This window comes from Eleutherodactylus coqui, chromosome 6 (assembly GCF_035609145.1).
Source record: "Eleutherodactylus coqui strain aEleCoq1 chromosome 6, aEleCoq1.hap1, whole genome shotgun sequence".
NCBI lineage: Eukaryota > Metazoa > Chordata > Amphibia > Anura > Eleutherodactylidae > Eleutherodactylus > Eleutherodactylus coqui.
Window position 1 is genome coordinate 45,733,575 of NC_089842.1, and position 23,304 is coordinate 45,756,878.

The following is a 23,304-nucleotide window of genomic DNA, read 5'->3' on the forward strand; positions in this document are numbered from 1 at the left end:
GACTCTACTGAGAGGGTGAGCGGCGATGCTGCAATCATTAGCGTCACCATTCCTCTGCTATGCCTGCTGAGAAGTTCGTTGCAAAGCCTAAAGGGTGACGCTTTGCGGTCGGAACAGGAGGCGGGGGAAGAGAGTATGTCGCTTGATAGTCAGAGCACCCTCATGTCTATATGTCAGCGCATTTTGGAGAAAGAGGAGGAGGAGGAAGAGGAGGTGGAGAAGACAGCTGGGCCCACTGCAGAGGGTACCCATGCTGCTTGTGTCTATTCATAGGTATGGCCTGTGGACAAGGAGGAGGAGGAGGAGAAGGAGGAGGAGGATCCTGAAAGTGATCTTCCTAGTGAGGACAGCCATGTCTTGCGTACTGGCACCCTGGCACACATGGCTGACTTCATGTTAGGCTGCCTTTCTCGTGACCCTTGCGTTAGACGCATTCTGGCCACTGCGAATTACTGTGTGTACACCCTTCTCGACCCACGGTATAAGGAGAACCTTTCCACTCTCATTCCCAAAGAGGAAAGGGGTTCGAGAGTGATGCAATATCACAGGGCCCTGGTGGACAAACTGATGGTAAACTTCCCATCTGACAGCACTAGCGGCAGAAGGCGCAGTTCAGAGGGCCAAGTAGCAGGGGAGGCGCGGAGATGAGGCAGCATGTTCAGCGCAGGAAGGGGAACACTCTCCAAGGCCTTTGCCAGCTTTATGGCTCCCCAGCAAGACTGTGTCACCACTACCCAGTCAAGACTTAGTGGGAGGGAGCACTGTAAAAAGATGGTGAGGGAGTACGTATCTGATCGTACCACCATCCTCTGTGATGCCTCAGTTCCATACAACTATTGGGTGTCAAATCTGGACATGTGGCACAAACCTGCGCTGTATGCCCTGGAGGTGCTGTCTTGCCCTGCCGCTAGTGTCTTGTCAGAGAGGGTGTTTAGTGCTGCTGGGGGAATCATCACGGACAAGCGTACCCACCTGTCAACTGCCAGTGCCGACATGCTTACACTCATAAAGATGAACAAAGCCTGGATTTCCCCAAACTTCTCATCTCCACCAGCAGAGAGCAGCGGAACCTAAAGAATCTTTTTGCTGCAACCGCAGATAAAAGCACTCTTCTGTATCACCGGGAAAACGGGGCATTTATCTTTGTCAATCTGTCTCTGACATTAGTCCTCCTCCTGCTACTCCTGCTCCAGAAACAACATGTCATCGCGCTGAACGGCCAATTTTTCTGCGGCCCACAAGGCTCATCTACATCTACCAATGTTTTTACAATTTTTCTAAGTTTCAAAAGTATTGAGACTGTTACATGAACCAATTTTTTCAACAGGGCTGCCTCCAAGCTCTGTTACAAATTAAGCAACAGTGAGCTGTATCTTTAAAAAATGTTTATGAGTTTCACCTGCCCTCTCGGTTAACAAAATTTTTCAGAGGTACACTTGTACTCTTAGTACACTAATTTTTCGGGCCCACTCTTTCCGGCCTTCGCCTATGCTCATGGTATCCCAATGTTTCAGAGGTTGGCCTATACTATTACTACAGACATTTTACTGGGGTTTTCCTGCCTGCCTATACTTCTGCTACGAGAAAGTTACAGGGGTCTACTTATACTGCTGCTACTTACATGTTACAGGGGTCTGCCTATACTGCTGCCACTTGAATCTTACAGGGGGTCTGCCTAAACTTCTGCTACAGAAATGTTACTGGAATCTGTCAATAGTCTTACTACTGAAATGATACAGGGGTCTGCGTATACTTCTGCTACAAAAATGTTACTGGGGTCTGCCTATACTTTTACCACATAAATGTTACAGGGGTCTGCCTATACTGCTGCTACAGATATGATACTGGGGTCTGCCTATACTTCTGCCACATAACTGTTACTGGGGTCTGCCTATACTTCTGCCACATAAATGTTACAGGGGTCTGCCCATACTGCTGCCACTGAAATGTTACGGGAGTCTGCCTATACTTCTGCTACAATAATGCTACTGGGGTCTGCCTATACTTCTGCCACGTAAATGTTACAGGGGTCTGCGTATACTTCTGCTACAATAATAGTACAGGGGTCTGCCTATGCTTCTGCTACAGAAGTTTTACAGGGGTCAGCTTATACTGCGGCAACAGACATGTTACTGGGGTCTGCCTTTACTTCTACAGAAATGGTACTGGGGTCTGCCTATACTGCTGCTACAAAAATGTTACAGGGGTCTGCCTATGCTTCTGCTACATAAATGTTTCAGGGGTCTGCCTATACTGCTGCTACATAAATGTTACTGGGGTCTGCCTATACTGTTACGACAGAAATGTTACTCGGCTCTGTCTATACTGTTACAACAGAAATTTTACTGGGGTCTGTCTGTACTGTTACTACTGAAATGTTACAAATACTGGGCTCTGCCTGCACTGTTGCTACTGAAATGTTACGGCAGTCTGCATATACTGCTGCTACATTAATGTTTCAGGGGTCTGCTTATACTGCTGCTACAGAAATGTTATAGGGGTCTGCCAATACTGCTGCTACAGAAACTTTACTGGGGTCTGCCTATGCTGTTACTACAGAATTGTTACTCGGCTCCGTCTATACTGTTACAACAGAAATGTTACTGGGGTCTGCCTATACTTCTGCTAATGAAATGTTACTGGGGACTGTCTATACTGTAACTACAGAAATGTTACTGGGGTCTCCCTAGACTTCTGCAACATAACTGTTACTGGGGTCAGCTTATACCTTTGTTACAGGAATATTACAGGGGTCTGCGTACACTATGGGTGCACTAAGTCTTCCCATAGCGGTGTTCTACCTATCTGGCCCCCCAAAAAAACCCAGACTGACTAGGACACCGTCTGTGTGTACCTGCTAGCCACCCATGCTGTGGGTGCACACAGCCTTGCCATAGCGGAGTTGTACCTCCCTGGCACTTTAAAAAAAAAAACTAGAATGTCTAGGGCATGGCGTGTGGGCTGCAGCCAACATGTATTTCCTCTCACGTAACCTCAGCTATCCGGGGCACTGCAATAGGATTTCTTTCTGTACCGTCTGTGTGTACCTGCTAGTCACTCATGCTGTGGGTGCACACAGACTTGCCATAGCGGAGTTGTACCTGCCTGGCACTTAAAAAAAATACAGAATGTCTAGGGCATGGCGTGTGGGCCGCAGCCAACATGTATTTCCTTTCACGTAACCTCAGCTATCCGGGGCACTGCAATGGGATTTCTTTCTGTACCGTCTGTGTGTTCCTGCTAGCCACCCATGCTGCGGGTGCACACAGACTTGCCATAGCGGAGTTGTACCTGTCTGGCACTTTTAACCAAAACCCAGAATGTCTAGGGCATGGAGTGTGGGCCGCAGCCAACATGTATTTTCTCTCACGCAACCTCAGCTATCCGGGCACTGCAATGGGATTTCTTTTTGTACCGTCTGTGTGTTCCTGCTAACCACCCATGCTGTGTGTGCACACAGACTTGCCATAGCGGAGTTGTACCTGCCTGGCACTTTTAATTAAAACCCAGAATGTCTAGAGCATGGAGTGTGGGCCGCAGCCAACATGTATTTCCTCTCATGTAACCTCAGCTATCCGGGGCACTGCAATGGGATTTCTTTCTGTACCGTCCATGTGTTCCTGCTAGCCACCCATGCTGCGGGTGCACACAGACTTGCCATAGCGGAGTTGTACCTGTCTGGCACTTTAAACCAAAACAGAATGTCTAGGGCATGGAGTGTGGGCCGCAGCCAACATGTATTTCCTCTCACGTAACTTCAGCTATCCGGGCACTGCAATGGGATTTCTTTCTGTACCGTCTGTGTGTTCCTGCTAGCCACCCTTGCCATAGCAGAGTTGTACCTGTCTGTCCCCAAAACGCTGACAGACTTCGGTAGGGTGCAGAGTGCAGATGGTTTAAACCTGGCGTTGTCGATGAGGTATCCGACACCCAAACAGAATGAGTAGTGTGTGGACACATGGAGTCCCCATTGCTATGTCACTCGCAGCACCTTGGGCCACACAAGGTGTTTGCTGGGACAGAGGCTGACCTAGGGCCCGCTCACATACTTCCCACACCGAGTATTGTTGTATTGTGGAGATGTGTAGAAGTGCTGGGCTGGCAGCAGACTCCCCTTTATGCCCACGTTTGCAGCTTCTGACGGAGGTGGCAAAGGATTGGACTGAAGATGGAACGTCAATCTATTATCAATTCTCAACAGCATTGTGGGCTATCGCCCACACTTTCAAAGAGGGTCGCTGCCTGGCCCTGCTAACCCTCTGCAGTGTGTGCCTCTGGTTTCTCCTCATGGCAGACGCACTTATAAATACACATGAGGATGGTGTGGCTATGAGGCCAGCGTGTGGCATGAGGGCAGCTGAGGGCTGTGCAGGGGCACTTTTGTGTGTACTGCGAACGCAGGGTCGTGCAGGGGCATTGGGCAGCATGTAACCCAGGAAAGAGGCAGCGGTGTGTCCCGGAGGCAGTGATTGTGCTTGGTTGGAGGTAGTGTGGTGCTTAGCTAAGGTGTGCCATGCTAATGAGGGTTTGTCCGAATTAAAAATAGTTAGGGGGGCGTGGGCACTCTTGCCGCTATTGTGGCCTAATAGTGAGACCTGGGAACCTGAGATGCAGCCCTGTCTGTTGCCCCTCACCTGCCCTATCCGTTTCTGCATCGTTTCCATCACTTTCGTAGGTGTTGCAGATTTGCACAAATGAAAACCTTAGCGAGCATCGGTCATATACAAAAATGCTCGAGTCGCACATTGACTTCAATGGGGTTCGTTACTTGAAATGAACTCTCGAGCATCGCAGATAGTTCGACTCGAGCAACGAGCACCCGAGCTTTTTGGTACTCGCTCATCTCTACTGTTTACCCTTCTCAACCCACGGTATAAGGAGAACCTTTCCACTTTCATTCCCGAAGAGGAAAGGGGTACAAGAGTTATGCAGTACCACAGGGCCCTGGTGGAAAAAGTGATGCTAAAGTTCCCATCTGACAGCGCTAGCGGTAGAGGACGTAGTTTAGTTGGCCAACTGGCAGGAAAGGTGTCGGGATCAGGCAGCATGTCACCACTACCCAGTCTAGGCTGAGTAGTTGAGAACACTGTAAAAAGATAGTGAGGGAGTACATAGCCGACCGTACCAACGTCTTCCGTGATCCCTCTGCTCCATACAACTATTGGGTGTCAAAGCTTGACACGTGGCACGAACTTGCGTTGTACGCCTTGGAGGTGCTGGCCTGCCCTGCCGCTAGCGTCTTATCAGAGAGGGTGTTTAGTGCTGCTGGGCGGATCATCACGGATAAGTGTACCCGTCTGTCAACTGACAGCGCCGACAGGCGTACACTCATTAAGATTAACAAAGGCTGGATTTCCACAGACTTCTCTTCTCCACCGGTGGAAAGCAGCGGAACATAAAGATTCTTTCAACAGGAACAGGAGAACAATGCATCCTCTATCACCCCAAAAAAGTGGAGAAGTTGCTTGGTCTATCCCTCTCTGATTTACCTCCTCCTCCTTCTAAACCAGAATGTCATCACGCTGAACAGCCAATTTTTCAGAAGGCCAAAAGGCTCTGTTAAAACTAATTTTTTCGAAGGGCTGCCTCCAGGCTCTGTTAGCAAATTAAGCAACTACGAGCTCTATCTTTAAAAAATGTTTCTGGGTTTCACCTGCACTGTGGGTAAACCAATTTTTTAGGGGTACTCCTGTACTCTTGGTACACACATATTTGCATGCTTTCCTATACTCAGAGCAAACCAATTTTTCCGTGTTTCATCCAAACTCATAGCAAACACATTTTTTGGGCTTCTCCTATAGTCACAGCAAACCAATTTTTCAGGACTTCACCTATACTCATAGCAAACCAATTTTTCCCGACTTCGCCTATACTCTTAGTAAATAAATGTTTGAGGTACCTATACTCTTGGTACACCAATTTTTCCGGGAGTCAGCTATACTCTTTGTACTGAAATGTTTCAGGGGTTCGCCTATACTCTTGTTACAGAAAGGTTTCAGGAGTTCACCTATACTCTTGGTCAACAAATGTTTCACGGGTTCACCTATACTCTTGCTACAGAAAGGTTTCAGGGGTTCACCTACAATCAGTGTTCAGCTATCTGACACATACACAGAATGAATTGTCCTGCTTTGCCCACACCAATTTCTTCACGGTTCATGCAGCCTTTGGAACAATCAAAGGAATTGTAATTGCTTTAATGAGACTTTCACGGGGTCACTGTGTTGGTGTGGTGACAACTTTGGGAACACCTCCTGCCTAAAAGAAATCTTCCATTTTAGAAAGGGTTGCTAAATTTTGCTGATGCTTGGAAGTACCAGCATCCGAGTCCGCATTATACCCACGATTGTTGAGGGTGTGGGCAGAGGCCAAGGTCCTGGGCGGGGTGCAACTGTGCCTGGTTTGTCCAGTGGAATTTCTTTGTGGTTCATCCAGTCTTTGAAACGATAAAAGGAACCAAAGCCGATGGCACATTGGGTGAACCAGGTGGAGGCTGGGACCGAGTTTGACCATGGGCCCGCTCACGTGCTTCCCACACAGAGGATTGTGGGTCCTACCTCGGTCACCGTTTCTCTGGCTTATTATGCCACCTTCTCCTCCTTGGGGTCTGGGGTCAGCGCTGGCCGGCATGTATTTGTTCTTGTGTTATCACAGTTATCGGAGACACTGGTTTGGACCAATCAAAAGAAGCGTAACTGATTTAATGAGACGTTCACAGCAGTACTAGCATCTGAGTCTGTTTTATGCCCACGTTTGTTGTGCCTAGTAATGCGCACAAGGCTTTCGCGAGCATCCCGGCTGTATAACAGGTCAACTCATTGTACACTGCCTGTTTTTGGATGTCTGCTGACGTATAATGCCCTGAGTGGTAAACAGCCAAATTGGTTTAGGTGTGATAAACGCACACATCCCTGGGGGTCTGAGCTGGTCGGCATGTATTATCTCTCATGTTACATCTTACCACAGTTATCCGAGATAGTGGATTGGAGGGTTCACAGGAAGCATTACTGATTTAATGAGACTTTCACAGGGTCACTGTATACCTGTGGTGGCTACTTTTGCAACACCTCCTGCTTCAAACCAATCTTTGGTGTTATTATGCGCTGCTGCATTGTGGAGATGTGTAGAAGTACTGAATCCCCTTTATGTCCACGTTTGCAGCTCCTGACAATTTTTTGACGGAGGTGGCACGGGATTGGAATTATAATCGTACGTTAATTTATCATCAACTCTCATCAGCATTGTGGGCTATCGCCCACAATTTCAAGGAGGGTCGCTGCCAGGCCCTGCCAAACCTCTGCAGTGTGTGTCTGCGGTTCCTCCTCATCCAAGACGCACTAATAAATAGACATGAGGGTGGTGTGGCTATCAATAGAGATGAGCGACCACCAAAATGCTCGGGTGCTCGTTACTCGAGATGAACTTTTCGCGATGCTCGAGGGTTCGTTTCGAGTAACGAACCCCATTGAAGTCAATGGGCGACCCGAGCATTTTTGTATATCGCCGATGCTCGCTAAGGTTTTCGTTTGTGAAAATCTGGGCAATTCAAGAAAGTGATGGGAACGACACAGCAATGGATAGGGCAGGTGAGGGGCTACATGTTGGGCTGCATCTCAAGTTCCCAGGTCCCACTATTAAGCCACAATAGCGGCAAGAGTGCCCCCCCCCCCCCTCCCAACAACTTTTACTTCTGAAAAGCCCTCATTAGCAATGCATACCTTAGCTAAGCACCACACTACCTCCAACAAAGCACAATCACTGCCTGCATGACACTCCGCTGCCACTTCTCCTGAGTTACATGCTGACCAAACCCCCCCCCCACGACCCAGTGTCCACAGCGCACACCAAACTGTCCCTGCCAAGCCTTCAGCTGCCCTCATGCCACGCCACCCTCATGTCTATTTATAAGTGCGTCTGCCAGAGGAAAAGCAGGCACACACTGCAGAGGGTTGGCACGGCTAGGCAGCGACCCTCTTTAAAAGGGGAGGGGCGATAGTCCACAATGCTGTACAGAAGCAATGAGAAATGCAATCCTGTGCCACCTCCATCTGGAGCTGCACACGTGGGCATAGCAATGGGGAACATGCCACACACTATTCATTCTGTCAAGGTGTCTGCATGCCCCAGTCAGACCGTGTTTTTTTATAAATAGTCACAGGCAGGTACAACTCCGCAATGGGAATTCCGTGTGCACCCACAGCATGGGTGGCTCCCTGGAACACACCGGCGGTAGATAAATATATCCCATTGCATTGCCCATCACAGCTGAGGTAATAAATTCATGTTTAATGCAGGTGGGCTTCGGCCCACACTGCATGCCCCAGTCAGACTGGGGTTCTTTAGAAGTGGACACATGCAGTTACAACTCCCTGTGCACCCACAGCATGGGTGGGTGCCAGGAAGCCACCGGCGGTAGATAAATATATCCCATTGCATTGCCCATCACAGCTGAGGTAATAAATTCATGTTTAATGCAGGTGGGCTTCGGCCCACACTGCATACCCCAGTCAGACTGGGGTTCTTTAGAAGTGGACACATGCAGTTACAACTCCCTATGCACCCACAGCATGGGTGGCTCCCTGGAACCCACCGGCGGTACATAAATATATCCCATTGCAGTGCCCAACACAGCTGATGTTACGTGAGCTGTAATGCAGGTGGGCAAAAAATTAATTTGATTACACTGTAGGCCAGGGCCCCCAAAAATTGGTGTACCAACAGTACTAATGTACCTGAGAAAAATTGCCCATGCCCAACCAAGAGGGCAGGTGAAACCCATTAATCGCTTTGGTTAATGTGGCTTAATTGGTAACTAGGCCTGGAGGCAGCCCAGTAAAAATAAAAATTGGTTGAGGTGAAAGTTTCAACGCTTTAATGAGCATTGAAACGTATAAAAATTGTTTACAAAAATTATATGACTGAGCCTTGTGGGCCTAAGAAAAATTGCCCGTTCGGCGTGATTATGTGAGGTTTCAGGAGGAGGAGCAGGCGGAGGAGGAGGAATATTATACACAGATAGATGAAGCAAAAAGGTCCCCTTTTGGATGGTGATAGAGAACGATGCTTCCATCCGCGGGTGCAGCCTACGTATTGTTTAGGTATCGCTGCTGTCCGCTGGTGGAGAAGAGAAGCCTGGGGAAATCCAGGCTTTGTTCATCTTGATGAGTGTAAGCCTGTCGGCACTGTCGGTTGACAGGTGGGTACGCTTATCCGTGATGATTTCCCCAGCCACACTAAACACACTCTCTGACAAGACGCTAGCCGCAGGACAAGCAAGCACCTCCAGGGCATACAGCGCGAGCTCAGGCCACGTGTCCAGCTTCGACACCCAGTAGTTGTAGGGGGCAGAGGCGTCACCGAGGATGGTCGTGCGATCGGCTACGTACTCTCTCACCATCCTTTTACAGTGCTCCCGCCAACTCAGCCTTGACTGGAGACCGGTGACACAGTCTTGCTGGGGAGCCATAAAGCTGTCAAAGGCCTTAGAGAGTGTTCCCCTGCCTGCGCTGTACATGCTGCCTGATCTCTGCGCCTCCCCTGCTACCTGGGCCGCGGAAATGCGCCTTCGGCCACTAGAGCTGTCGGATGGGAAGTTTACCATCAGTTTGTCCACCAGCGCCCTGTGGTATAGCATCATTCTCAAACCCCTTTCCTCTTTGGGAATGAGAGTGGAAAGGCTCTCCTTATACCGTGGGTCGAGCAGTGTGTACACCCAGTAATCCGTAGTGGCCAGAATGCGTGTAACGCGAGGGTCACGAGAAAGGCATCCTAACATGAAGTCAGGCATGTGTGCCAGGGTACCTGTACGCAACACATGGCTGTCCTCACTCGGAAGATCACTTTCAGGATCCTCCTCCTCCTCCTCCTCCTCCTCCTCTGGCCATACACGCTGAAAGGATGACAGGCAAGCTGCATCTGTACCCTCAGCAGTGGGCCAAGCTGTCTCTTCCCCCTCCTCCTCATGCTCCTCACCCTCCTCCTCCTCCTCCTCCTCTGGCCATACACGCTGAAAGGATGACAGGCAAGCAGCATCTGTCCCCACAGCAGTAGGCCAAGCTGTCTCTTCCCCCTCCTCCCCATGCTCCTCCCCCTCCTCAACGTGCTGAGATATAGACATGAGGTTGCTCTGACTATCCAGCGACATACTGTCTTCCCCCGCCTCCGTTTCCGATTCCAAAGCGTCTGCCTTTATGCTTTGCAGGGAACTTCTCAAGAGGCATAGCAGAGGAATGGTGACGCTAATGATTGCAGCATCCCCGCTCACCATCTGGGTAGACTCCTCAAAGTTTCCAAGGACCTGGCAGATGTCTGCCAACCAGGCCCACTCTTCTGTAAATAATTGAGGAGGCTGACTCCCACTACGCTGCCCATGTTGGAGTTGGTATTCCACAATAGCTCTACGCTGCTCATAGAGCCTGGCCAACATGTGGAGCGTAGAGTTCCACTGTGTGGGCACGTTGCACAGCAATCGGGGCAGTGGCAGATGAAACCGATGTTGCAGTGTCCGCAGGGTGGCAGCGTGCGTGTGGGACTTGCGGAAATGTGCGCAGAGCTGGCGCACCTTTCCGAGCAGGTATGACAAGTGGGGGTAGCTTTTCAGAAAGCGCTGAACCACCAAATTAAAGACATGGGCCAGGCATGGCACGTGCGTGAGGCTGCCGAGCTGCCGAGCCGCCACCAGGTTACGGCCGTTGTCACACACGACCATGCCCGATTGGAGGCTCAGCGGCGCAAGCCAGCGGTCGGTCTGCTCTGTCAGACCCTGCAGCAGTTTGTGGGCCGTCTGACTCTTCTCTCGTAAGCTGAGTAGTTTCAGCACGGCCTGCTGACCCTTGACCACCGTTGTGCTGCCACGCCGCGTGACACCGACTGCTGGCGACGTGCTGCTGCTGACACATCTTGATTGCGAGACAGAGGTTGCGTAGGAGGAGGAGGAGGGTGCTTTAGTGGAGGAAGCATACACCGCCGCAGATACCACCACCGACCTGGGGCACGCAATTCGGGGGGTGGGTAGGACGTGAGCGGTCCCAGGCTCTGACTCGGTCCCAGCCTCCACTAAATTCACCCAATGTGCCGTCAGGGAGATATAGTGGCCCTGCCCGCCTGTGCTTGTCCACGTGTCTGTTGTTAAGTGAACCTTGGCAGTAACCGCGTTGGTGAGGACGCGTACAATGTTGCGGGAGACGTGGTCGTGCAGGCCTGGGACGGCACATCGGGAAAAGTAGTGTCGACTGGGAACATAGTCGCGCGGTGCCGCCGCCGCCATCATGCTTTTGAAAGCCTCCGTTTCCACAAGCCTATACGGCAGCATCTCCAGGCTGATCAATTTGGCAATGTGCACGTTTAACGCTTGAGCGTGCGGGTGCGTTGCGGCGTACTTGCGCTCGCGCTCAAACAGTGTCGCTAGCGACGTCTGGACGCTGCGCTGAGAGACATTGCTGGATGGGGCCGAGGACAGCGGAGGTGAGGGTGTGGGTGCAGGCCAGGAGACGGTAGTGCCTGTGCCCTGAGAGGGGGGTTGGATGTCAGTGGCAGGTTGGGGCACAGGGGGAGAGGCAGTGGTGCAAACTGGAGGCGGTGAACGGCCTTCGTCCCACCTTGTGGGGTGCTTGGCCATCATATGCCTGCGCATGCTGCATGCTGCCACACTGTAGAGCACCTTGACCTCTGCAGGGTGGCATGGCGCGAGGGGCCGCTTTGGGAAGCAGTTGGTGGATTATTCGGTCTGGCCCTGCCTCTACCCCTGGCCACCGCACTGGCTCGGCCTGTGCCCACACCCTGACTTGGGCCTCGGCGTCCTCGGCCGCGTCCACATCCTCTAGGCCTACCCCTACCCCTCAGCATGCTGTATTACCAGTAATGCAGAAACAGAACGCTGTAATTAAATGTGCCGCTTATTGGCCTGTGGTTGGAGGCTGACTTTGCTTACGGAACGCCAGGAAATAATTTGGCGCAAGCCTGCTGTAACACTTAGCTGGCTGCGTATCATTTTGTAGAACTACTACACCCAGCACACACAGACCCAGAACACTGAGCACAGTGACAGGCAGGCCAAATAGATTTTTTGCCCAATATTTTTTAGAAAAGGCCCACTGCCTATATTCAATCAATAATATGTCTTCTGTCCCTGCCTCCACACTTCTGTCCCTGGACTATGTCACAGAACTGCAGAGTGTTGCACTGTTAACTGCAACACAGCGGTGATTTCAGAGCCCAGACAGAGCCAGGAAATAATTTGGCGCAAGCCTTCTGTAACACTTAGCTGGCTGCGTATGATTTTGTAGAACTACTACACCCAGCACACACAGACCCAGAACACTGAGCACAGTGACAGGCAGGCCAAATAGATTTTTTGCCCAATATTTTTTAGAAAAGGCCCACTGCCTATATTCAATCAATAATATGTCTTCTGTCCCTGCCTCCACACTTCTGTCCCTGGAGTATTACTGCAGGGCGCAATGCTCTGCACGGCCGATATACCAAAAAAAAAATGTGCAACACTGCAAAAAGCATCCTCCACAGTACTGCACACGGTTAGATGTGGCCCTAAGAAGGACCGTTGAGGTTCTTGAAGCCTAAAATACTCCTAACGCTCTCCCTATAGCAGCTCCAACACGATAGCACTTTCCCTCAGCTATGTCAGAACGCATTTGTGGCGAGCCGTGGGAGGGGCCGATTTATATACTCGGGTGACACCTGATCTCGCCAGCCACTCACTGTAGGTGATAGGTGGTATAGGGCTTGAACGTCACAGGGGGAAGTTGTAATGCCTTCCCTGTCTTTCAATTGGCCAGAAAAGCGCGCTAACGTCTCAGAGATGAAAGTGAAAGTAACCCGAACATCGCGTGGTACTCGTTACGAGTAACGAGCATCTCGAACACGCTAATACTCGAACGAGTATCAAGCTCGGACGAGTACGTTCGCTCATCTCTAGCTATCAAGCCAGCGTGTGGAATGAGGGCAGCTGAACGCTGCGCAAGGAAAATTTTGTGTGCGGTGGGGACGCAGGCTCGTACGGGGGATTGGACAGCAATGCCAGCATGTAACCCAGGAGAAGAGGCAGTGATGTCACCCGCAGGCTGATTGTCCTTTGTTGCACTTAGTGTGGTGCTTAGCTAAAATGTGCCAGTGCGTGTGCCTTGCTGATTATGGTTTGTCCCAAGTAAATTGTTAGGGGCGTGACCGCCAGCCTCTTGCCCCCAATTTGGCTTAAAAGTGCGACCTGGGAGCCTCAGATGCACCCATTCATGCTGCCCCTGCCGTTCCCTATCCGTTTCTGTGGTGTTTCCATGACATTCTGATGTTTTCAGGTGATTCACACAACAACTCCTATGCGGAGCTTCGGTCAGTTTGAAAATGCTCGAGTCTCCCATTAACTTCAATGGGGTTCGTTACTCGAAACGAGCTCTCGAGCATTATGAAAAGTTTGACTCAAGCAACGAGCACCCAAGCATTTTGGTGCTCACTCATCTCTAGTGACTATATTTTATGGATCTGTTAGTGTAATGTATTTGAGGCCAAAGACCAGCTATGTTACTGATATGGACATGTTTATCTCACTAATGTATATTATTATTGCACCATCGTTAAATCCTTTTATATGCAGTTTAAGAAATAATGTCAAAACTGCTGTTACAGGCGTCTGTCTATACTGTTACTACAGAAATGTTACTGGGGTCTTGCCTATACTTCTGCTACAGAAATGTTACTGGGGTCCACCTATACCTTTGCTACTGAAATGTTACTGGTGTTTGTTTGCCTATACTTCTGCTACAGAAATGTTACAGGGGTCTGCGCATACTTATACAACAGAAATGTTACAGGGGTCTGTCTATACTGTTACTACAGAAAAGTTACTGGGGTCTGCCTATACTTCTGATACAGAAATGTTACTGGGGTCTGCCTATACTTTTGCTACAGAAATGTTACTGGGGTCTGTCTATATGTTTGCTACAGAAATGTTACTGGGGTCTGCCTATACTTCTGCTACAGAAATGTTACAGGGGTCTGTCTATACTTCTACTACAGAAATGTTAATGGGGTCTGCCTATACATCTGCTACATAAATGTTACTGCGGTCTGCCTATACTTCTGCTACAAAAATGTTACAGGGGTCTGCCATTACTTTTACTACAGAAATGTTACTGGGGTCTGTCTACACGTTTACTACAGAAATGTTGCGGGGGTCTGCCTATACCTTTGCTACAGAAATGTTACAGGGGTCTGTCTATACTTCTACTACAGAAATGTTAATGGGGTCTGTCTATACTTCTGCTACAGAAATGTTACAGGGGTCTGCCTATACTTCTGCTACAGAAATGTTACAGGGGTCTGTTTATACCTTTACTACAGAAATGTTACTGGGATCTGCCTATACTTTTACTACAGAAATGTTACTGGGGTCTGTCTATACTTCTGCTACAGAAATGTTACTGCGGTCTGTCTATACTTCTGCTACAGAAATGTTACTGGGGTCTGTCTATACTTTTACTACAGAAATGTTACTGGGGTCTGCCTATACTTCTACTACAGAAATGTTAATGGGGTCTGTCTATACTTCTGCTACAGAAATGTTACAGGGGTCTGCCTATACTTCTGCTACAGAAATCTTACGGGGGTTTGTTTATACCTTTACTACAGAAATGTTACTGGGGTCTGCCTATACTTTTACTACAGAAATGTTACTGGGGTCTGTCTATACTTCTGCTACAGAAATGTTACTGGGGTCTGTCTATACTTCTGCTACAGAAATGTTACAGGGGTCTGCCTATACTTCTGCTACAGAAATGTTACTGGGGTCTGTTTATACCTTTACTACAGAAATGTTACTGGGGTCTGTCTATACGTTTACTACAGAAATGTTGCGGGGGTCTGCCTATACTTCTGCTACAGAAATGTTACAGGGGTCTGCCTATACTTCTGCTACAGAAATGTTACTGGGGTCTGTTTATACCTTTACTACAGAAATGTTACTGGGGTCTGTCTATACGTTTACTACAGAAATGTTGCGGGGGTCTGCCTATACTTCTGCTACAGAAATGTTACTGGGGTCCGCCTACATGTTTGCTACTGAAATGTTACTGGTGTTTGTTTGCCTATACTTTTGCTACAGAAATGTTACTGGGGTCTGCCTATACTTTTACTAAAGAATTGTTACTGGGGTCTGTTTATACCTTTGCTACAGGAATGTTACAGGGGTGTGTCTGTAATATGGGTACACTAAGTCTTCCCAGCGCTGTGTTTTACCTATCTGGCACAAATACACTGACTTACTAGGGCATGAATTGTGGGCTGAGGCCAAGGTCGCTGGCCGGCTGAAACTCTCCCATGGTTGGGCACTCTGATTTCTTCCTGTGTAATACCATCTTTGTGCACTGACAGCATAGGCGGGCCCAAGGAACTGAAAGACTTCCCCTTGCGGTGTTGAGTTATGTGTGTGGGGACACATGGATTTCCCATTGCTATGTAACTCAGGGCACCTTGGGTCACACAAGTTGGAGGCTGGGACTGAGCCTGACCCTGGGCCCACTCACGTACTTCCCACACAGACTATAACGGGTCCTGGTCATGATTTCTTGGCCTTGTAATGCCACCTCTTCCTCCAGCTTGGGGTCTGGGGATCAGCACTGGGCAACATGTATTTTCTCTCGTGTTACCACAGTTATACGCAGCACTAGTTTTGGGCCAAACAAGAGGAGCGTTACTGCATTCATGAGACGTTCACAGCTGTACTAGCATCGGAGTCCGCTTCATGCCCGCGATTGCTGAGGGTGTGGGCAGAGGCCTATGTCCTTGGGGAAATGCAACTGCACCAGGTGGGGCCTGTGGAATTTGTTCCTGGTTAATCCCGTCTTTGGAGTGGTGAAAGCAACCACAAATAATTAAATGAGATGTTCACAGCTGTACTAGCATCAAAGTCCGCTTTATGCCCACGATTGCTGAGGGTGTGGGCTGAGGTCCTTGGCAGGGTAAAACTTTGCCATGTTCTGGCGCTGTGATTTCTTTATGCGTAATACCATCCTTAAGTTCCTGGGGCTCGCCTATGCTGTGGGTGCACAAAGACTTCCCATTGCAGTGTTTTACCTGTCTGACACAAACCCACTGACTGACTAGGGCAGAAATGTAGGCCGAGGCCCTTAGCAGGGTGAAAGTCTGCCATGTTTGGGCACTGTAATTGCTTCATGTTTAATACTTTCCTTGCGTTCCTTTGGCTCGTCTATGCTGTCAGTGCACAAAGACTTCCCATAGCGGTGTTTTACCTGTCTAACAAAAATACACTGACTGACTAGGGTAGAAATATGGGCCGAGGTCCTTGGCGGGGTGAAACTCTGCCATATTTGGGCGCTCTGATTTCTTCTTGTGTAATACCATCTTTGTGCATTAACAGCATAGGCATGCCCAAGGAACTCAAAGACTTTCCGTTGCGGTGTTGAGCTATCTAACACCGACACAGAATTAATTGTGTGGGGACACATGGATTTCCCATTGCAATGCAACCTGCGGCACCTTGGGTCACACAAGATGGAGGCTGAGATGGAGCCTGACCCTGGGCCCGCTCACGTGCTTCCCACACAGAGTATTGCTGCATTGTGGAGATGTGTAGAAGTACTGGCACCTGAGTCCCCTTTATGCCCACGTTTGCGGATCCTGACAATTTTGCGATGGAGGTGGCACGGGATTGGAATGATGATCGAACGTCAATTTATCATCAATTCTCGACAGAATGGTGGGCTATCGCCCACACTTTCAGAGAGGGTCGCTTCCTGGCCCTGCCAAACCTCTGCAGTGTGTGCCTCCGGTTCCTCCTCATCCACTTTGCGCTTATAAATAGACATGAGGGTGGTGTGGCTATGAAGCGAGCTTGTGGCATGAGGGCAGCTGAACGCTTTGCAGGGACACTTTTGTGTGTGCTGTGGACGCAGGATCGTGCGGGGAAGGGGGGGGGGTTGGACAGCAATGCCAGAATGTAACCCAGGAGAAGAGGCAGCAGTGTGACCCGCAGGCAGTGATTGTCCTTGGTTGCAGGTAGTGTGGTGCTTAGCTAAGGTGTGCCTTGCTAATGAGGGTTTGTCCGAAGTAAAAATTGTTAGGGGGGGGGCAGACTCTTGCCCCCATTTTGGCTTAATAGTGGGACCTGGGAGCCTGAGGTGCAGCCATGCATGCTGCCCCTGCCCTTCCCTATCCGTTTCTGTGGTGTTTCCATGACTTTCGGATGTTTTCCAGAGTTTCACAAGTCATGACCTATGCGGAGCATCGGTCCCATGCAAAAATGCTCAAGTCGCCCATTGACTTTAATGGGGTTCGTTACTCGAAACGAGCTCTCAAGTATCGCGGAAAGTTCGAGCAATGAGCACCCGAGCATTTTGGTGCTCGCTCATCTCTAGTTTCTATGTAACTCCTTCTAGATGCTTGAATTTTTGAACAATGAGTGTATATCATATAGTATGTATAGTTCCATTTTATAACTTTAAAATTCAGGAGGCCACTCAATTATTTTCTGATGCACAGAAATAAGCACTGTCCTCTCCTGAGAGTAATTAACACAACTATTGGTGTCTGCTTGTCTCTATATAATGTACCAGTTTCATTTAAATGGATTTTACTTTCTCTACATCTTAAGGTCAGAAAAATGTTATTGTCTTAATAACAAAATGTTTATCATCCATATTTTTTTTTCATGTAGCAAAAGCAATAGGCAAAGTTGTAAACTTTTTGGGACAAGTACCAGTTGACATGCAAAATAAACCTTCTCTTTCGTGTCAGCTATTGTAGTAATTTGGAAGTTTGAACTCCTGAGCAAATTATAAATGAAAGCCACATTGGATTTAACTTGTTCAAAAAGCTTTCATCTACAACAGGGGTGTCAAACTCATTTTCACTGAGGGCCACATCGGGCTTATGGTGACCTTCAAAGGGCCGATTGTAAGACAGTATAGTAAGGGCTGGTTCACACAAGCGTATTTGCGTACATAATATGCAGTGAATAGAAGCCATTGATTTCAGTCACATGATGTACATTTTCACACAGCATGACCTATTTTGTTGCGTACTACACACTCCAATAGGCCATTGAAGTGAATGGGCCGTGCAAATATGTGGTGAATGCGCAGGAAACCTATGTATTCACTGCATATTTGGGCACCATCTCAGTGGGCCCATCTGCGTTCTTTTTTCCGTGCCTAAATATGCAGGCATTAGCAATTTTTGATTGCGCAAATACACAGCGTATTTGTGCTACCGAAATACCCATGTGAACAAGCCCTAATAGTGACCCCCCAGCAGCCACCATTATCCCCCCCCCCTCAGAAGCCACCATTAACCCCCCCCCCTCTCAGCAGCCACCATTAACCCCCCCTCAGCCACCATTTACCCCCCTCCTCCAGCAGCCACCATTAACCCCCCTCCTCCAGCAGCCACCATTAACCCCCCTCCTCCAGCAGCCACCATTAACCCCCCCCCCCCCGTAGCTACCATTAACCCCCCCCCTCTCAGCAGCCACCATTAACCCCCCCCTCTCAGCAGCCACCATTAACCCCCCCTCTCAGCAGCCACCATTAACCCCCCCTCTCAGCAGCCACCATTAACCCCCCCCTCTCAGCAGCCACCATTAACCCCCCCCTCTCAGCAGCCACCATTAACCCCCCCCTCTCAGCAGCCACCATTAACCCCCCCCCCTCTCAGCAGCCACCATTAACCCCCCCCCCTTTCAGCAGCCACCATTAACCCCCCCCTTTCAGCAGCCACCATTAACCCCCCCTTTCAGCAGCCACCATTAACCCCCCTTTCAGCAGCCACCATTAACCCCCCCTCTCAGCAGCCACCATTAACCCCCCTCTCAGCAGCCACCATTAACCCCCCCTCTCAGCAGCCACCATTAACCCCCCCTCTCAGCAGCCACCATTAACCCCCCCTCTCAGCAGCCACCATTAACCCCCCCCCCCTCTCAGCAGCCACCATTAACCCCCCCCCCCCCTCTCAGCAGTCACTATTAACCCCCCCTCTCAGCAGCCACCATTAACCCCCCCCCCCCCCGGCAGCAACCATTAACACCCCCCTCGGCAGCAACCACTAAATCCCCCCCCCCCAGCAGCCACCATTAGCCCCCCTAAACCACATACTTACCTCCTCCTTGCTGTCTGCGCTGCTTCCCCTCCGCTCACATATTAACATTTTCCACATCACTTCTGCTTATTCAGCAGTTCCAGCAGCCTGATTGGTTGTTTGGGTTGGCTGATTCACCAAGCAACCAATCAGGTTGCTGGAATTGCTGAATAGGGCAGAAGTGTTGTGAAAAATGTTAATATGCCAGCGGGGAGCTGCAGCACTTCAGCTGGTAATAGCTTAGTGGTGAGCAGCGTCGGCACGCCGCGGGCCACATGAAACGAGGCAGCGGGCCGGATTCGGCCCGCGGGCCTTGTGTTTGACACATGTGATCTACAATTATCAGGATATTGACATCATCAAGACATCAATATTATTAGAATATCAACATGTGAGTGCATAAAGCCTGACACCTCCACAAATATTCTGCTTTATTAATCTAACACTATTTTTTGTACTTTTTCACCTTTCTTTTTTTACTTAACTACAGACTTTCTTCTAGTTAAAATACAGGTCCTCCCAAGTCAGAGAGAGCTGCTGGAAGCTGTAAATCACTTACTATGTACAGAACAGGAGCTTCTTCGGTGTGTCAGAAAAATATAACAAGGCTGCCCTCATCAGGTTCCAAAGAAGCGGCTCGCCATGTCACAGGTAAAGAGCAGTACAGGACATGCTGTACCACCTTGTACTGTAGATAGGCGTGAATAAGTACGCAGTCAGTGTATGCATTTTTACAAGTGAAATGCCAGTGCTGATTGGCTGGATTTTCTACCAAACTGCACATGCTAGAGATGCAGATTGCCTGATATTCCATGTTAAATCTGGTTTCAAGTAACAAAGGTCCGAAAAAGACCATTGCTTGTTGAAAATGTTGTATCCTGGATCCATGGTATCTTGAGGGACCTCTTACTGTCACAGAACCTGGGCTTTGATTAATGGTATGGATAAAGGAAATCGTACAACAATGGAATTTATATTTATAGGATTTTCCAATGTCCCGGAATTGCAGTATTTCTTATTTGCTTCATTTCTTTGTATCTATAGTATATCTGTAGCCGCTCATATGTTTTTAATTGTCGTCTATAACCTCAGTTCAAGCCTTCATACCCCTATGTACTTTTTTCTCGCCAACTTCTCATTTTTAGAAGAATGTTACATTTCAACGATTACACCCAACATGTTAAAAAATCTCCTATCAAATTATAAAACCATCACTTTCTATGGCTGTGCCGTGCAAATGTACTGCTTTGTGTTATTGGGATCTACAGAGTGCTACTTGCTGGCAGCCATGGCTTATGACCGATATAACGCCATATGTCATCCATTATTATATAATGTGGTTATGAGTAGAAATGCTTGTGTTAAGCTTATCGTGTGCTCATGGCTCATTGGTTTCATGGCTGCCATAATACAAACGTTTCTTACATTCTCCTTACCTTTTTGCGAACCCAATAAAATCAACCATTTCTACTGTGACGTTCCACCTGTAATGGCGTTGGCATGTAGTGACACACAGTTTAATGAAATTGTCACTTTTTTAGGTGTCCTACTAGTTGTTGTAGGTGCTTTTCTATTAACAATTGTTTCATATACACGGATCATTTGGACAATTATAAAGTACCATTCCACAGCAGGGATTAAGAAAGCTTTCTCCACCTGCACCTCTCACCTCATAGTGGTGACTATTTATTATGGATCCGCTAGTATAATGTATTTGAGGCCTAAGTCAACTTATGGTACAGATATGGACAAGTTTATATCACTCATGTATACTGTTATTGCACCATTGTTAAATCCCTTTATTTACAGTTTAAGAAATAATGATGTGAAATATGCTGTAAGAAAAATGATGCACAACATAAAAATAGGTTAGCCATAAAATATTATGTTTTTTTTTCCTCATTTAACACCATTCACAGTGTATAGTCATTTGTAAGTGTGCTTCCCTTCACAACCACAATTATGTCGATGTATAAATGCTGCTGCATATATTTTTATGCTTGACCTCATTGGGATTCTACTTCAATAAAAAAAAATTTAAAAATGCCAATGGTTCAGGCTAAAGGTTTCCTGCAGGTCTGATTTCCACTTCAATAGAAAAGGTAAGAGATTTGAGCGATTATGCTCTGATAAGTATAGGTAAGATCTAGAAATACCGGCTTTCCGAGTCTTGTGGTCAAACATAAAAGCTTCAGACTTTGAGTACGGTGAACCGTCTCCTGGCTCACTGAAGATAGGAACTGCCTCAGTTGTAGATATTTGTAAAACTCTTTATGGGGTAATTGAAATGAGTTATGTAAATAGATAAATAACTTAAATCTCCTATTTTAGATATACCTCTCACTCACCAGGCATCAAAGTTTGTATCTGGGATTAGTATTTGTATTGATTCTAGAGTTTTTTTAGAAGTCCGTAGAGGCAGGAGCCCTATTGATAGAGACATCTATTTCCATATAAATAGGCAGGCCGTTATCATAGGAAATGTGAATTTAGGGATTTTTTAGATAGTCTGGAAACCCACAAGAGGTTAGACAGCTTAAGGTATCTAGTAACGCTGGATTCAATCTGAACCCAATGTTTCAAGGAGTCTACCAACCACTAACTTTCCAATTGGTTAAGTACAGTGACATAGTAATAGTTCTTTATACAAGGGCACCCCAATCCACCTTATGAAGGGTAAAGAAATAACACCATGGATGATATTCGTGCTCTTTGAATCTGCCATTTGAAGCACATTATTAACCCTTTCCAATCCATTTATTTTTTCTCATCCATTCTCCCCAGCTCCAAATAAATTGGAGCTGGGGAGAATGGATGAGAAAAAATAAATTCTCCCTTCACCCTCCTGATCTGACAGAGTTCAGGAGGGTGTCGGCGGTCACATCACCATCGAGGGAATGCAGAAGTAATACTTCCGTATTCTCCCTTCAGCCTCCCGGTTTGGCTATCATGTGATAGCTAATGTCAGGTGACACCTGGCGGTCACATGATTGCCGGGCGGAATCTCTGTGCATTACATAGTGCTAATTGAGCGCTATGTAATGTGTAAAGGAGAAGACAGAAAGGGTTAAGTTGAGATCTGTTTCTATCATAGTGAGATATTTCCTACTGTAGACCTTGTGGGGGTGGGAGAAGGTGGTGTAGTCATGTTCTGAAGGCTGTTGAATTTGCCAGATATCAAATAAGTTATGATTGTTAAAGAGGGGGAGCATTGAGGATGGCCTGTCATTGGGTCTGTCACTAGACGAGTCCATACAGGGTTAAGGGGTTTTATTAAATTCATCTTGTAGTATTAGGAGACCTATACTAGGGTTTTTTTTTTAGAATTATAAGAAGCGTTTGAATAAATCAGTGTTGTCTGGAGTTATGAGCATGCACAGAAGCAATGGTGTATATTCTTAATAGAGCAGATCAAAATAACAAATCAGCCACTTTCATCACTGATCTCCCTTTCCAAGGAGAATGTCAAAAAGTCCCTAATGACAATTGAGACACCACATCTTTTGTGCATTGCAGGGGAAGACAAAATATGGAAGAATCGTTTATGTGTTAATCTAAAGCACACATGTCAAACACAAGGCCCGCGGGCCGAATCCGGCACGCCACCTCATTTTCTGTGGCCTGCCAGCTTTGCAGCAAGTTCCCTCACCCTCTGTGCAGTTGTCAGTATGTGATCTTCTATCGGCTTGTTCTGTCTCAGTAGAGCAGACAGTTATAGAGGAGTGCTGATATCACTATGACAACAGCCGCAGGGGAGGGTGGAAGACTGCAAAACACATGATCTCTGGTGCCAGGAGAGCGGCGCTGAGGAGGAGCAGCTGCAGGGTGAGAGGCTGGTAAGCACTGAATTCCTCTCCCCAGCCCTCCCTCTATTCATGTCAGCAGATCTGGGGAGACATCAGGGGCCCAAGTATGCAGGAGGGCCCCAAAAAAGACTGAGAGCAGCCAGTATACCTGCCATTAGGACCATATTGGATGCAGGTGAGCATAAAACTGCAAAAGTGTTCTTGTGTGCATATATATGTTATATGATTGGGGTTTTAGGAGGGGAGTTACAAAGGGAACATCAAGTCTTAGAACAGGGACTAAAAACATTAGTGATAACCATAACAGATTAAATGGTATCCATACTACCATAATCCTAGAAGGAACTGAATTTAACAATTGCCAGTAAACATGTACCTACTTGAGCTTAGAAATTGG

General features: G+C 48.0%; 1 protein-coding gene across 1 annotated transcript; it reads left to right on the forward strand.

Moving 5' to 3' along the window:
- Positions 1 to 20,041: 20,041 nt before the first annotated feature.
- Positions 20,042 to 20,974, forward strand: LOC136633554 (olfactory receptor 10A3-like). The gene has a single exon (XM_066609315.1). The coding sequence runs from the start codon at positions 20,042 to 20,044 to the stop codon at positions 20,972 to 20,974; it is 933 nt and encodes a 310-aa protein (XP_066465412.1).
- The last annotated feature ends 2,330 nt before the right edge of the window (positions 20,975 to 23,304 follow it).